General features: G+C 48.4%; 1 protein-coding gene across 1 annotated transcript in view; it reads left to right on the top strand.

Annotated features, from left to right (window-relative positions):
* GRIN3A (glutamate ionotropic receptor NMDA type subunit 3A) overlaps positions 1 to 11,464 on the top strand; it is a 161,050-nt gene extending 149,586 nt beyond the window's left edge. The window contains exons 7-9 of the mRNA XM_037035963.1: positions 1,416 to 1,580; positions 2,635 to 2,711; positions 7,223 to 11,464. Coding sequence (XP_036891858.1) covers positions 1,416 to 1,580; positions 2,635 to 2,711; positions 7,223 to 7,562 — 582 coding nt within the window. The 3' untranslated portion in view covers positions 7,563 to 11,464. The remainder of the gene's footprint in view (positions 1 to 1,415; positions 1,581 to 2,634; positions 2,712 to 7,222) is intronic.
* The last annotated feature ends 1,957 nt before the right edge of the window (positions 11,465 to 13,421 follow it).

The raw sequence follows: 13,421 nt of genomic DNA, 5'->3' as shown, positions 1-13,421 counted from the left end.
GTTACCTCACCAGTAAAGTGGAGATAGTAACAGTCCCTACCTACCTGATAGGTCGTTACGAGCATTAAACAAGCTGCTGCTTTGGTAAAGAGCTCAGAATCGTGCCTCCCACATACCGTGTTAGATAAAGACGGAAGATGAGGCGGGCAATAATGGGGACCAAAAGCCTGTGGCTTGACACCCAGGCTCCTCCTGAGCACTGGCATCTGAGGGCTTGCCCGGTGTCCCAGCTTCTCCCTCTCGACACAGGCCTCGTGCACCCTGCCCCGAAGCCACAGTCTATCTCACAAGCCCCACCTCACTGTGCCTGCCAGGGGGTCATATCTTTCCTTTTTTGTTTCCACACCACAAGCTTAGAATGCTTCCTGTTCCACCTGCCTCTCTCACTCTAAATCTCATCTCATGAGTCAGCTCCTCCCCAAAACCCTGGGGTTGTGAGGTATACATGTTCTCTTCCTCCCGAGCTTCAAGCTGACTAAAGGCAAGCACAAAACCCTCCTATCTCCATCCTGTGGGACTTTGAAGGGTGCCTGACACATAGTAGGCACTCAACATATTACATGCCCTTTCTTCTACAGGATCGACTCGTCATCGATACCAGGGACTGGTAATACCTGCTCCGTAGAGAACTCATGAGCGTTCTTAGATATCACATGCAAACCCCTCAGCAAAGTGCCTGCCCATTTAGTTATTGTACTTGTTGTTGCTGAGACCGCAGCAGAGTCCAGACCTGGGAGCGACACAAACATGGACCTGCAGACCAATGTTGTCACTTCAAAGCTGCAGGGCCATCAGTGTCCTCAGCTATCAGTTGCAGTTATCATACCTGTCTCAGTGCAAAAGAGTAAGCAATCAATAAATCCTAGGTCCCGTCTCTCTCTCCTCTACGGCTGGCGAATTTGGGGACCTAGGACCCACTTCTCTGGTCCTAGGTTCCTCATCTGTAAAATGAGACCACTGAAGTAGTTGATGCCCAGGTTCCCTGCCAGACCCAAATTTCAAAATTATTGAATTCATCATCGTTTCCCCTGCAACCTACACATTCTGTGTCCCTGAGAGAGATTCATTTCTTGATAACTAACCACTCAAGGTTTTAACACATTAAATTGTTTCTTTCATCGGACTCCCCATCAGCCTCTCCCTGGAGACTGCAGCATGGTCCCGACTCAGGGTCTCCGCACCAGCCCGGGGGCCTTCCTATACGAGGACCCTATGGGAGTGGCTCCCCAGGAACTGCGCAGCGGCCTCATTCCGGGCCACATTCCTTTCACAGGGAGCTCTACAGAGCACACAGGAAGGCGCAGTCTCCTGCATCCTCCGGGTCTAGAAAAAACCCATCTGCATCTGAGAAAGAAGACGTGAGGGCCTAAGGGGAGCATCGTGTTCACGGCCTGTCCTTTTCTGTTTCGCCCCAGACTCTGCAAATGGGCATCAAACACTTCTCGGGACTCTTCGTGCTGCTGTGCGCAGGATTGGGTCTGTCCATCTTGACGGCCATTGGCGAGCACATAGTGTACAGGCTGCTGCTACCACGAATCAGGAACAAGTCTAGGCTGCAGTACTGGCTCCACACCAGCCAGGTGCGTGCCGCTGGCGCCTTGCTCCAATGTTTGTTTGTTTGTCTGTTTGTTTATGCTCCAGTGTCCTTAAACATCAGAATTCCCAGTAGTGGGAGAAATCTGCAGAGCCCCAAGTCAGACTGACAAATGACAAGTTACCATGAGAACTAGGGTGGTGCAGACACCCTCACTGTATAAGACACAGTTCCCTCTATCCCATTAATTCACTTTCCCCTCGAATTAAGCTCTCCCCGAAAGCCTCTTCCTTTCATATAACCCACCACTGCTGCTCACAGTGAAAGCAACAGAATTGTTTTTAACCTGGTTTCACCAAATAGTGACAATCTGAAGAGAGGACGTAAAAATTTGTTTTCTGTAGATTCTTTTCTTGCCAAAATTGAAACTTATTCAACGAGCTGAAAGTCCCTGATTCCCTGTGAACCCACGGACGGACCCTTGTTCTCTCTGCATTTTCAGTGGTCCCGAAAATGGGGCCACTTCTGCGCTAGTCACGGGCTTTGCTTCTTTGTTATCACAGTCCATTTTTTTCTAAGTAACCTATCGGTTCAGTTATGCTTGAACCCTGTTATTTCTACCTTCAACCTAGGAAGAATTTGGTTTTTTAAGGAGAATTCCTCAGAGAACTGATCTTCATTGTGTGTGAGTGGGATTACTTTCATTCTCAAATGATCTTCTTTCCTTTTTCGTTTTGGCTGCTAGGAAGCTCGGGCTCCCCCACACACACACACACACACACCATCAGCAAATGCACCGGGCCTTTTGCCACACCTCAGTCATGGCAGCTCTTTTTTATGTCACGTACCTTGTTACAACTCAGAGCATCCCTAAGCTTCCTGTCAAGTTATTTTTTTCCCTCCAGGTAGAATAATAACATAATTCTTGTTCTCTTGAGATTTGGGACTGAATGTTGATCTTTTTTCAGGCATCCCTGGAAGTTTGTTTAAAGAGGCCAAGGTTTGTAGGGACAAGATACACTATTAAATCACAGGCAGAACTTTGTCCCTGACTGTGTGTTTCTAATGATCTCCACATGTGAATCTATTCTTTCCACCAGAGATTACACAGAGCACTAAATACATCATTCGTAGAGGAGAAGAAGCCGCGTTTCAAGACTAAGCGTGTGGCGAAGAGGTAAGAAGAAGCCAGTGCTAGACGCCTTCAAATTTGTTCATGGAAAAGTTTAGAGATAAAACTGAGACTCCATGCTCAACAGGGAAATTATGCATAAATAATTCGGATCAAATTAGGACCATGCTGTTGATAAACACAATCAGTAGAACTGTGTGTGATTTCCAGTAGAAACCGGACAAAGAACATATCTGTACATACGCGAACATCGAAATGCAGCGTAGGCGACACTCATCGTGGGTAAAAGCTCAGGTGTGGCCGCTAGAGTGAGGCGGCTGGATCCACATCCCGCCTTGGACACTGACAGCGGGTGTGGCCTTGGGCACATCATTTAACTTCTCCATGCCACAGCTTCCTCGTGTGAAATTGGGATAAAAACAGTACCTATTCCATAGAGAGATGCAGTGAGAATTAGATGAGATAATATACGTAAAGCCCTAAAAACAAAGCTATTTTAGTAATCACTCTTGTGTACAAAATACAGGTAAGACAGTTCATGAATCCCACAGGTAATTAATTTCACGCACTGTCGCGTTTTGGGCATGTTTCTGCTCCCCACTCCACTGCAGTACTCCTAGGAACAGGCAAAACAGGCAACAGATGTGTTCTGCTTAATTCATTTCCTGGCACTCTTACTACAAACTCCCCAGAAAAAGAGCATCTCATTACCAGAAAGTAACGAGCCCTAAATGCACAGAAGACGTTTGAAATCAGAACTTCACCCCCTGCCCACATCTAGCCAGTGGATGACAGTTGTCTGTTCATTCACGGCAGCTAAAGATGTCGGAAGGGTCCGGGTCTGGCTCCTGGCGTGGCTGCCCAAGGCGGCCCCCTGGCTCCTCCGCATGCCCAGGGGCCTCTGTTTAGGGTGTTACCTCCAAGCTACTGTCATCTAGGGCAGATCCTGGGCTCAAAGCTTGGCTTTCTGGGAAACAGAGGAAAAGGAAAATGGGGTGAAAACCGTGGTTCGCTTTTCTCGTTTGAACCTCCCCTGGGACTCTGCAATCCCCTTATCTCCAGTTTGCATCTAGCTTGTCAGAATCCCTTCCACTATCTCGTAAAGCCTCTTTGCAGTTGGTGAGCAGGGTCCCCCCCACCCCTCATCCGAGCTCAGTCTGTGGTCTCCCTGTATCATAGCCCGATCCCTGTCAGTGACAAGCTGTAGGCTAATCAGATCCCAGCTGTTCTATGTCATGTTACATATATTTTTTTCTGTAATTATTTTTTACATAAATGTTTAACCAGAGGAACACAAGAAGTCACAGCAGCAAAGACATCATCTCATAACGACAAAGCATTTGTTTTCCAGCCGTAATAGAAACAGGAAGCCCAGGAGCCCCCCTCCAACTGTGATGTGAGTCCAAACACATCTCTTTGGCCTAAATTGAGAACCAAATGCGTCTTTCACTCAACATAGCCACTTTTCTTGGCAAATCCCCTTCCAGAACCCTTTATTTTGAGAAGGAACTAAGGCAGAACAAAGCTCTATGGCTCAGGTTGGGTCCACATTTCCCGTGCCACCTGCTTACAACCCAGTTCCCACCTGTCAAAAGCAGCAAGTGTCTGAGGCCCCACAGCTGTCATGTCTCTTCTGAATGGTCTAGGGGAGCATTGGACCTCCATGTCCGCAACTGCTCTGCGGAAGCTTGCTTAGCTTCTTTTTCACGTTAAATACAGTTCACTCACTGGTCACATTACACTCCAAGGCTGAGAAAGGCTTGATACAAAACACAACCTAAACACCGTGGAGAGCAGCAGTGTACCACAGTCATTCCTTCCGATCAGATACCAAGTCTGACACTCAGCATCCGGTGTCTGATCCTCAGCATCCGGCATCTGGCATGCACAGTGGCCCAGAGCCACCTGTCCATTATCAGAGCACTTGCAGCACTAGAGTAGTTTGTTGTGGAATCCAGCTTTTGCTTATTCATCTACATTATTTTTCCAGATACGTGTACAAAGCTCTAGAGAAAACTAGATTAGCTAAATCCACTTACCTGATTTCTCTGGTTGCCTGCACAGTCCAAGAAAACAGGTAAAGTAGATGCCCCCTACTGCAAGGTTTTCCCTGTCCCATTGTGAATTATATTAGAGTTTGTTCTGTTGGCTTGAAAACTCTCCTCTTTCTTCTTTGGAAGCGTGTCTCTGCAAATGCCCATACCTGCCACAACGTGACATCCCTCCTGTATGCTCCGTATTTGTTGACTGCATAAAGCAATAGATAAATGAGTCAATTACTAACATCTGGGTTTGAAGAAAGGCTGGGAGAAACTTTGGGTCATGGCATGAAAGTTGATATTGCTCCTTTATTTAAAGCAGAGAAAAAAGTAGCGACTGTAAGAGACTATTTATACATAGCCCTTGGTTTATTTAACATGTGATTTCATGTAAGTTTTGGTATCCTTCACCCCCCTGAATTTCCAGTACACCCCCCTTTTCCCTTTCCTGTCACTCTTAGATACACAAAAATTGTAAACCATATAACACACACCACAAATAAGATTCTTTTGAAATTATTCAAACTCAATGGGAAATGAGTTGAAAAAATTAAGCAGAAGTGAACATTTAAAGGCTAGAAGGGAAATTGTAACCCCATCTCTGATCCAGGTATAAAGCCAGGAGAACTATAAGCGGGCTCATTGTAGAAGTTCTACCCAGCCCAGGATACGTGAAAGCGGAGCTCTGGTACCCCCTGCTCGTTTATATGAGACTGAAACTATGAGAAATGTTGAAGAATGACAGGGTGGTTGGAATGCAGTTGTGTGTTTTAATGGCTTGGGGCATATGTCAGTTAGTTTTTACTTTGTGAGAAATTATCTCGATGGTCAGTGTTTGAAACAACAGGGAGTTGCTTATGAATCTGTGGGTCAGCCGGGCGTTTGACCTGGCTGACCTCGGCTACATTGGCTCATAGGTCTGTAGCCAGCTCGCGGGCAGTGGGGAGGCCACTCAGCTGCCGGGCTGGCCGGTCTGTGATGGGTCCTCAGCTGGGTGACCTGGGCAGGTTGGGGACTCTCTCCGCATGGACTGTTATCATCCAGCACACTAGCCTGGCCTTGCTCGTGTTGCAGCAGCAGGTTCTGAGAGAGAGTGGACATGTGTGAGGTTCTTAAAAGTTTAGGCTTGAAACTGCCACCTGCCACTTCTGCCACTTTCTATCACCCAAAACAGTCATGAGAATGGACTAAATTCAAAGGGAAGGGAAAACGAACGTCCCCCTTTTGAATCCTCTTAGTAAAAATGACCTACAGAGTCACGTTACAGAGAGGCAGGGACGAGGAAGAACAAAGGATTGTGAGCACTTTCGCCTTCTCTCACAGGGCAAAATGAAATAGTCGTCCTAGGAAATCCTTGTGGTGTAGTTCTCATCCGTGTACCTGAACCAAGACCTTAGTATCCCTCCCCTGACCCCTCCCCCTGAAGGTCCTCCCCTCCTTCTTCCTGGCAAGTAAGAGTCCAAGAATAAAGTCTTCCTCCAGTTATATGAGTGGGGACCGAGACACAAGGACCTAATAGAGGGTTTCTGTTCTGTCTGGCCCTGTGGTAGATTGCAAAAGTGGTCATAATCCTCCTCCTCCTCCCCCGTCTTGTTCCATAAGGGCCTGAAGAAATCAGTGGCCTTGCAGATTAGGCTCTAATCTGTTCTCGCAGCAAGAAACTCTCCTCATTGTGTCCAACTGTCGGAGTGTATTTCAGAAACCAGATCCTCCCCCCACCTCCTGTACCTGGCCATCAGTAACCCTCTGGCTGTCTACGGCCATCTCTCTGAGAGGGTGGTGTGTGGTGCAACCCAAGTCCAATAGAGGATTTTGAAAATCTACCTCTATTTGACTGTCATTATCCTGGCAAGGGCTTGAGGCTTTCTTGTGTGTTTTGTTGTTGTTGTTGTTGCTGTTAAGCTTCAGAACTGAGCTGTCAGTCCCAACCCACATAAAGGCACCCCTGTAATGGGAGACTTTGCTGAAACCTGTGGATCGTATGTCTTATTCTCCTCAAACTTCTGACGTGGTGAGCATCAGGGTGGTCCTACCTCTGAGACCAAAGATGAGCCATGTTATAGTATCTATGATCAGGCTCAAAATTAGAGCCCAGCAGCTGAATAAACCTATTCTTACTTTTACTGAAGCACCATCTTTCTAGCCACAGAATGTTTCAGGGCAGTGCTGATTTCTGAGCCTCACCGGCAGGAAGGGAATAAAAAGGCATCTAAGGTTCTTGATGTAAGACTGGGCCGTGCCCTGGTCCATTAGCTCGGCAGAGGATACATCTGTTCCAGTTTTAGGGCAGCATAAGACTCGATAAGACCTTGAACTTTAGTTGAAAAGAACTCTATCGGCCCCTTTCATCCCCCTTACAGCAGCTGGCAGGCAGTCCGCCCATGGCTTTGTTCCTGTGTCTCTGAATTACGGGCCCGGCTCCAGATCACTCACACAGGAAAGGGCTAACAGATGGGGAACGGCCCTTTGAGAGCTGCAGAGTGGAAGGTCAACCTACAGTGCCTCTTTGTTTCCCAGGTCCAACGCGGGGCCCCATCAGCTCTCCGTGTGGAATACTTCCCATCAGAGTCACGACCACCAACGAAAATACATCTTCAGTGAGGAGGGAGGACAAAACCAGCTGGGCATCGGGACCCACCAGGACATCCCTCTCCCTCCGAGGAGAAGAGAGCTCCCTGCTTCGCTGACCACCAACGGGAAAGCGGACTCCGTACACGCGGCGAGGAACTCAGTGATGCAGGAGCTATCGGAGCTGGAGAAGCAGATTCAGGTGATCCAGCAGGAGCTGCAGCTGGCCGTGAGCAGGAAAACGGAGCTGGAAGAGTATCAACGGACAAAACGGACTCCTGAGTCCTAGCTGACGCCGCCCCTCCCCTTTGTCGGTTCCGGCCTTCCTCTGAGCCCTTGAGACACTTTGTAATGCTCTTTTGTAACAACTGACAAAGGCGTGGGGACGCTGAGGGCTAGGTCTTCTCTGAGGTCAAGTCCGTGCTCCCCAGCCTAAAAGGCAGCAGCAGCTCTTCCCAAGCGGACTCCCTAGGTCTCCAGGGTAACAGCCTTTCAGAGCAGGAATCTCAAATTAGTCAGGAGTGAGTACAGCATTAGGGATTTGTGGATTGCCAGACAACCCCAGCTCCTGTTAACCTTCTCACGGAGTGCCACAGTACTATGTCTGGCTTTTAGCCCTTTCTCTGCACGAACAACGAGAGATAAAAAGAATTGTTACCCAGACCTGTGTCTTACTAGGTTGTCAACTTCATTCTCCGTATAGAACAGGACTATGCAGGGCTGTGGTTTCTGACTCCCCAGTCCAGATTTGTTCCTGCACTCTGAATGAGGAACAGGGTCAGAGCTAGAGAAACTGAGGACAGGGAAGTGCGTGCTTACAAACATCACCGGAGCTTCTTAGCATCACAGAGGCAAGGACTGGTTGCACTGGGCGAAAGCCATGATTCTGAGAACGCTCCAGCTCTCTGACACCATCCTGATGAATGTTTAGTAGGAACGTGTTCACGTGCCACTGTGAAAGGGGACGGGAATGTGGCGGGTAGGAAGAAAGGACAGGCCAAAGAGGCATTCAAAATGTACACCGTGCTTTTAGAACAAAAGCACTCGGCCAGAAAACTAATTCGGCTAAGAAATGAACAGGAGTGTACTTGTAATCCAACTAAGCAGCTCCGCGGCAGTGCGTGCCTTTTGTAAAAGAGAAACAGAGGAAAACAAAACACGGGTGTGGCCTTAGGACCAAACTGGAATATCCGTGCTTAGTGCAACTGTGGGTTTGGTGAAAATGTTCTGCAAACCCCATACGAGGCCATTTTCAGATCAGCAGTCACCTATCTCTTGGATCAAAAAAAAAATCCCCAAAATGAACCTCAAGCTTGTGAACACCGTAGTCTTCACCATTCAGAAATATGCCCTGTGCTTCTCACACCTGTCTTGATAACAACCAAGTCAGTCTCCCAGCTCCTCACCCACTTTCCTCTGAGGAGCTACAAGCAGATTTGGTCCCTCCGATCCTCTCCCAGGCCCCATCAATGCCCTTAAAGATTGCGATCGGTAACGTGGCTCCCCCTCTGCCCAGGCATCCCTTTCCCACTGGACAGCTGCTTGGACATGCAGGAAAGCAAAGGGCTCTGGGAACTACAGAACTTCAGTTCCCAGTGTTAGTGTAGACGGGAATCATCCAGGTTCAAGTCGTTAAAATGCTGATTGACAGGACCCTTCCCCAGATGGTGGGTGGGGGCCAGGGGAGAGACTGGATGTGAGCTCCCACGTACCTGACCCATGTGGTCCAAAAATCACTCCTCAAGAAACACTGTTGGAGACGTGTGACTGTCCCAGGCAGTGGGAGAAGTGAGAAGAGATTTTTTTGAGTTTTTTAAAAACTTCAGCAAGTACCTGCTGATTCACCTTCTGTACAGGCCCTCCTAGTTTGGGCACCGTTGAGGACTAAGACTTCCTTGTTTTTCAATTGTTTGCTTTATCTTCTCAGTACTCTTTGCTGCACCCCAGTCCGTCTGCTCACCCGCAATGAGTTGGCAGCACTGTGCCAAGCCCCGGGGCCCTGTAACAGCTGCAGATGCTGCAAAGCCTACTTTTGAATGGAGTCCCTGCATTCCCACCGAGAGCTACCCAACCTCCCAGGGAAAGATCACACCCTAAGCTGTAATTAGATAACACTTCAGCAATTAGTTAATTGCCTGAGAGAACCCAGGGGTGGATGTAGGCGCAGGGATACTGATGAGGGAGGTGGGAGGGTTCTAAAGTTAGACTTCATCAACCTCACAGATGAAACAGTTCAGCAGGGGAGGGAACAGGTGAGCCTGGAAAGAGGAAGGACATCTGCTTTGAAATGCCCTATCCGCCCACATTCTCGCCCCAGGCCCAGAGGTAGATTTGCAACTGCCTTTGAAAGATTATGCTCCTCAGCTGCTTCACCCCGGCCATCTGCAACAGCTAAGGGTGCTGCAGAGACTCCACCACGCTCCGAGCACCCCTGCCCTCTGAGCAGCCTGGAAGGCTCATGTACAGGCGTACCTCAACTCATGGAACAGCCATGCTCCCAACGTTGTATGTGGACACTTTTATAACTCATCTCCTGACTGCACTTGAGAAGCTGGCTACTTAAAGGAACCCAGAGGTGAATTCTTTTGTAAAGAATCCTTTTGTAATGCAATGAATTATCCCTTAATGTGTCTGTTTTGTAAGTTTGGATTTTTTGTATATCGGGTTTACCTTAAGCTTCTCTACTAAGGCATTCTGAGCAGTGGTGATAACAAGCCAGACCGCCCTGCTTCTGCACGAGGTGGATGACCAGTGCACAGCTCCTCCAGTACCCTCTGGGGAACCGCTTAGCCAAAACTGTGGCCAGGATGCGGCACGAAGCAGCAAGGGCTGAAAGCAAGCTTATTGCTATCAGCACTGCTTGAAATGCCTCCTGGTTCCGGGTAAAGAAAAACAAAGCTAATTGCTTGTGGTGAAATGAAGCTGTCTTCATGTTCAGTAGCAATGGTTATTTTTATCGGTAGTGATTGAACAGTGTTTTTGCAATTCGTGAAACAGTATGTTGTGTTTTGTAAAAAGATTTCAAGAAATGGCAGGTCCTTTGAAAACCTTCCTTTCTCTTTTGCCCCACCTCTGTTCTCTCGGCTCTCCTCTGGCTCAGAAAAACGCCAAGCTCAGAAGTCCTCAGGTGGAGGTGGTATTGTGGTGCGGAGGGATGGCGGGGACGCTGCAGCTTTGCCTCCTCTTGTGGGTTGTTATTCATGAGATGAGGAAGGCCATTCTGGTCCGAGCTCTGGTGCTGGGAAACCTGGAGTGTGGCATGATCGTGCCACACACCCCCCCAGCCCTGTTTTCCAAGGCAGAACTCCTGGCACTGGAAGCCCCCAGTAAAGAATGACTGAGTGCATTAAAGCAGATGGGTCCATGTCAATAATAGTCAGGGCCCCGGAGCATGGACGCCTCCAGGTAGAGGACAGGGGATTCCTCCAACAGTTAAAGCCAAGCTGGAGGAAGGACTGGGACAAACATGTAGGACGGCCACAGGGACCCTATCGGTGGGGGGCTTTAATGTGCCGGGAGGTGACGCTCCGTGGTTGAATCTTGCTGTAGCACAAACTCTACACAGGACCTGCTGCTTCTGTGCCAACCAGAGAAGTGTAAGTGGAGCAGCTGCCAAGGAGAGCAGAGCTTTGTCAGGTGGGCGATGGGCTTCTCAGTGTTGGCGCTGGGTCGGCTTGGCCTCGCCGCTGGTGAGCTCTCCTGGGTGTGGATGAAGAAGCAGGGGGAGGAAAATGCCTCAGAGCCTCTCTTCCTCCCAACTCACATTTCCGATCAGCAAACCAGGAGCTCCAAGCAGCCTCCCAGAGAAACTTTGCGGTCATCAAAACCACTTCACAGTCTTCACTGTTCTGTTGTTCCTTTCTTCACCCCCTGACACCATCCATCTTATCCGGGATTCCCTCATTCTCCTTTTAGTTTAGTCCCTCATTGTTTTGTGAAAATAATGTACTTGAAAGTATTTTCTTAAGGTTTATAATGAGTGTTGTTTGCTTTGTGCCATCATTCTGATGTGTTTGCGATCACTCCGCTGCGGGAACAACTGGATGCCGTCTTGTGAGCATGACGTGGCCCGGCTGTTTTGCTCCAGCCGCTGCTTTTATTGTACAACCGCGTGGGTGGACTAGATGTCCTCCCATCTTTTCCATCTTCAGTTTCTATGACTGTGGAATAAATGTTCAGAGAGAAACGTCACTTTCAATGGACTGCTGGCATTGTCTTTGGGGATTCTAACGCTGATGCGGTCCCAGTGCCCTCCTGACTGGGGGCCACTGAGACTATGATCTGTGCTGATTTCCTGGCTATAATCCACAGTGGCACAAAATCTGCTCAGAAAACTCAGAGCCCTGGCACCATGAAGTAGAACGGAGGTGGCTTCGTCTACAAGAGACTTTCGGGGAAAGCCATGCTATTGAGAGAGGTGGGAAAAACTCTGCCCTACCCACCCTCATTTAGTAACTCAACAAACGTGGGCTAAACAGCTTATAGTTATGTGCCAAGGGCTGGAGACAGGATGGTGAATGAGACAGGTGTGGTCTCTAACCTCAGGGGCCTTCTCTCAATCTGTCCTTTTTGCAACCTGTAAGCAAACAATACTGTAAGAGCTAACATTTGTCCATCACTTATTTTATAAACCGTGATCTCCCGGAATCCTCCTTGTAACTTACGACACATGTACCCTAGGCCTAGTCTGGAGCAGATACACTAGACCTCCAGTTTACAGACAGAAAAACTAAGGATCGGGAAATTCTGTGCGTCGCCCAAGGCCACCCAGCTTGGAGCAGCAGCAGCAGAGACTACACAGGCAGTGCAGTTTCCAGAACAACCACACAGCACTGTCAGGATTCCTCTTCCTCCAACTCCCCGTGAGTCTTTCTGCCAACTGCCATGTCTGAGGCCTCAGCCTGGCTCCCAGCTCCACAGAGAGGGAATCTGATGTGGTAACTGCACCCGCATTGGTCCACTCAACTCAACACAACAGCCCCCGAGTCTCTCAGAAATAGTTTTAGGCACCTCTTTTTGCTTCCTAGTCCAACCAAGATCAGGTATAAACACAGCTGCAAATCCCTCAGCAGGCCTGCCGTCTCGGGCATCCTGCTGTCTCTGATGACTCGGGCAGTTTTGGCTCTGACAAACTTGTCGCGAATCTGCTGGCCGGGTGCATTCTTCACACACATTGTGTTGGAATATGCCCAAGTCAAATCTCATAAAAATATAACCCTACTCTAACCTAATTCCACTGTCAAATTACCCCAGGACATTTTGTTTGCTGGGTTTTAGCCAGGCATTGGGGCTAACTAGGACAGAAATCTAAAGCACAAGGTGGGTGGTAAGTTTTAAGGAATGGAAAGAGAAAAGCAGAGGCAAGATCACTGTGTTAACCTTGGTGTGTACCCCGAACACTAGAGCAGGGATCTCAAACTCATTTCCACCAGGGGCCATATCAGCCTCACAGCTGCCTTCAAATGGCCAAATGTAATTTTAGGACTGTATAAATGTAACTACTCATTAACAGTTAAGTGAGAGCCCAGTGCTGCCCCTGGGTAGAAACAAGTGCTGGCTGGATAAAACAAAGTGGAGGGTGGGATTCGGCCCTAGGGCCTTGTGTCTTGCCACCTGTGGGCAGGAGGAACCATTAAGGGATTTTAATCTGAACAGGAACATATTTAAAAGATCAGAATCCTCATCACTGGGTGGAAATACCTCTCATTCACATGCATGTAGTTTGTTTGCTGGGCAGTGAGCAAATACAGTTAGTCTTTGGATGTTTTGGAATGACTTAGCCATGCTATCATTTAACCAGGACTGGTGGACTTAAAGAGACAAATACATGTGGCCTAGGTTCCAAAGAGAATGTCAGTCTTATCTCAGACATAGGAAAAAATATAGAAGAAAAATGGACCCCTCAATTTATTTATACTAAAAGTTACTATTTAGCAGTATCTGGCACCTGTCCATCATAACCGGCTGCCTAAGTAGTCTGTTGGCCCCCAAGCCAACGGAGTTATGCTCCAGACTGCCCTGCAAGCACAGAGCAGCAACAGGAAGTATCATATTGCTGACTGCAGGAATACTGTGTCCTGACCCCATTGTGGCTGTGTGTGTGTTGAGACAGGGAGTTGAGAGGCTCCAGAGACCTGTGACCTCTTTG

This window comes from Sturnira hondurensis, unplaced genomic scaffold, assembly GCF_014824575.4.
Source record: "Sturnira hondurensis isolate 20B ecotype Veracruz unplaced genomic scaffold, ASM1482457v3 Scaffold0022566, whole genome shotgun sequence".
Lineage (NCBI taxonomy): Eukaryota > Metazoa > Chordata > Mammalia > Chiroptera > Phyllostomidae > Sturnira > Sturnira hondurensis.
Note: the sequence above shows the minus strand (reverse complement) of the source record. Positions and strands in the feature narration are given on the sequence as shown.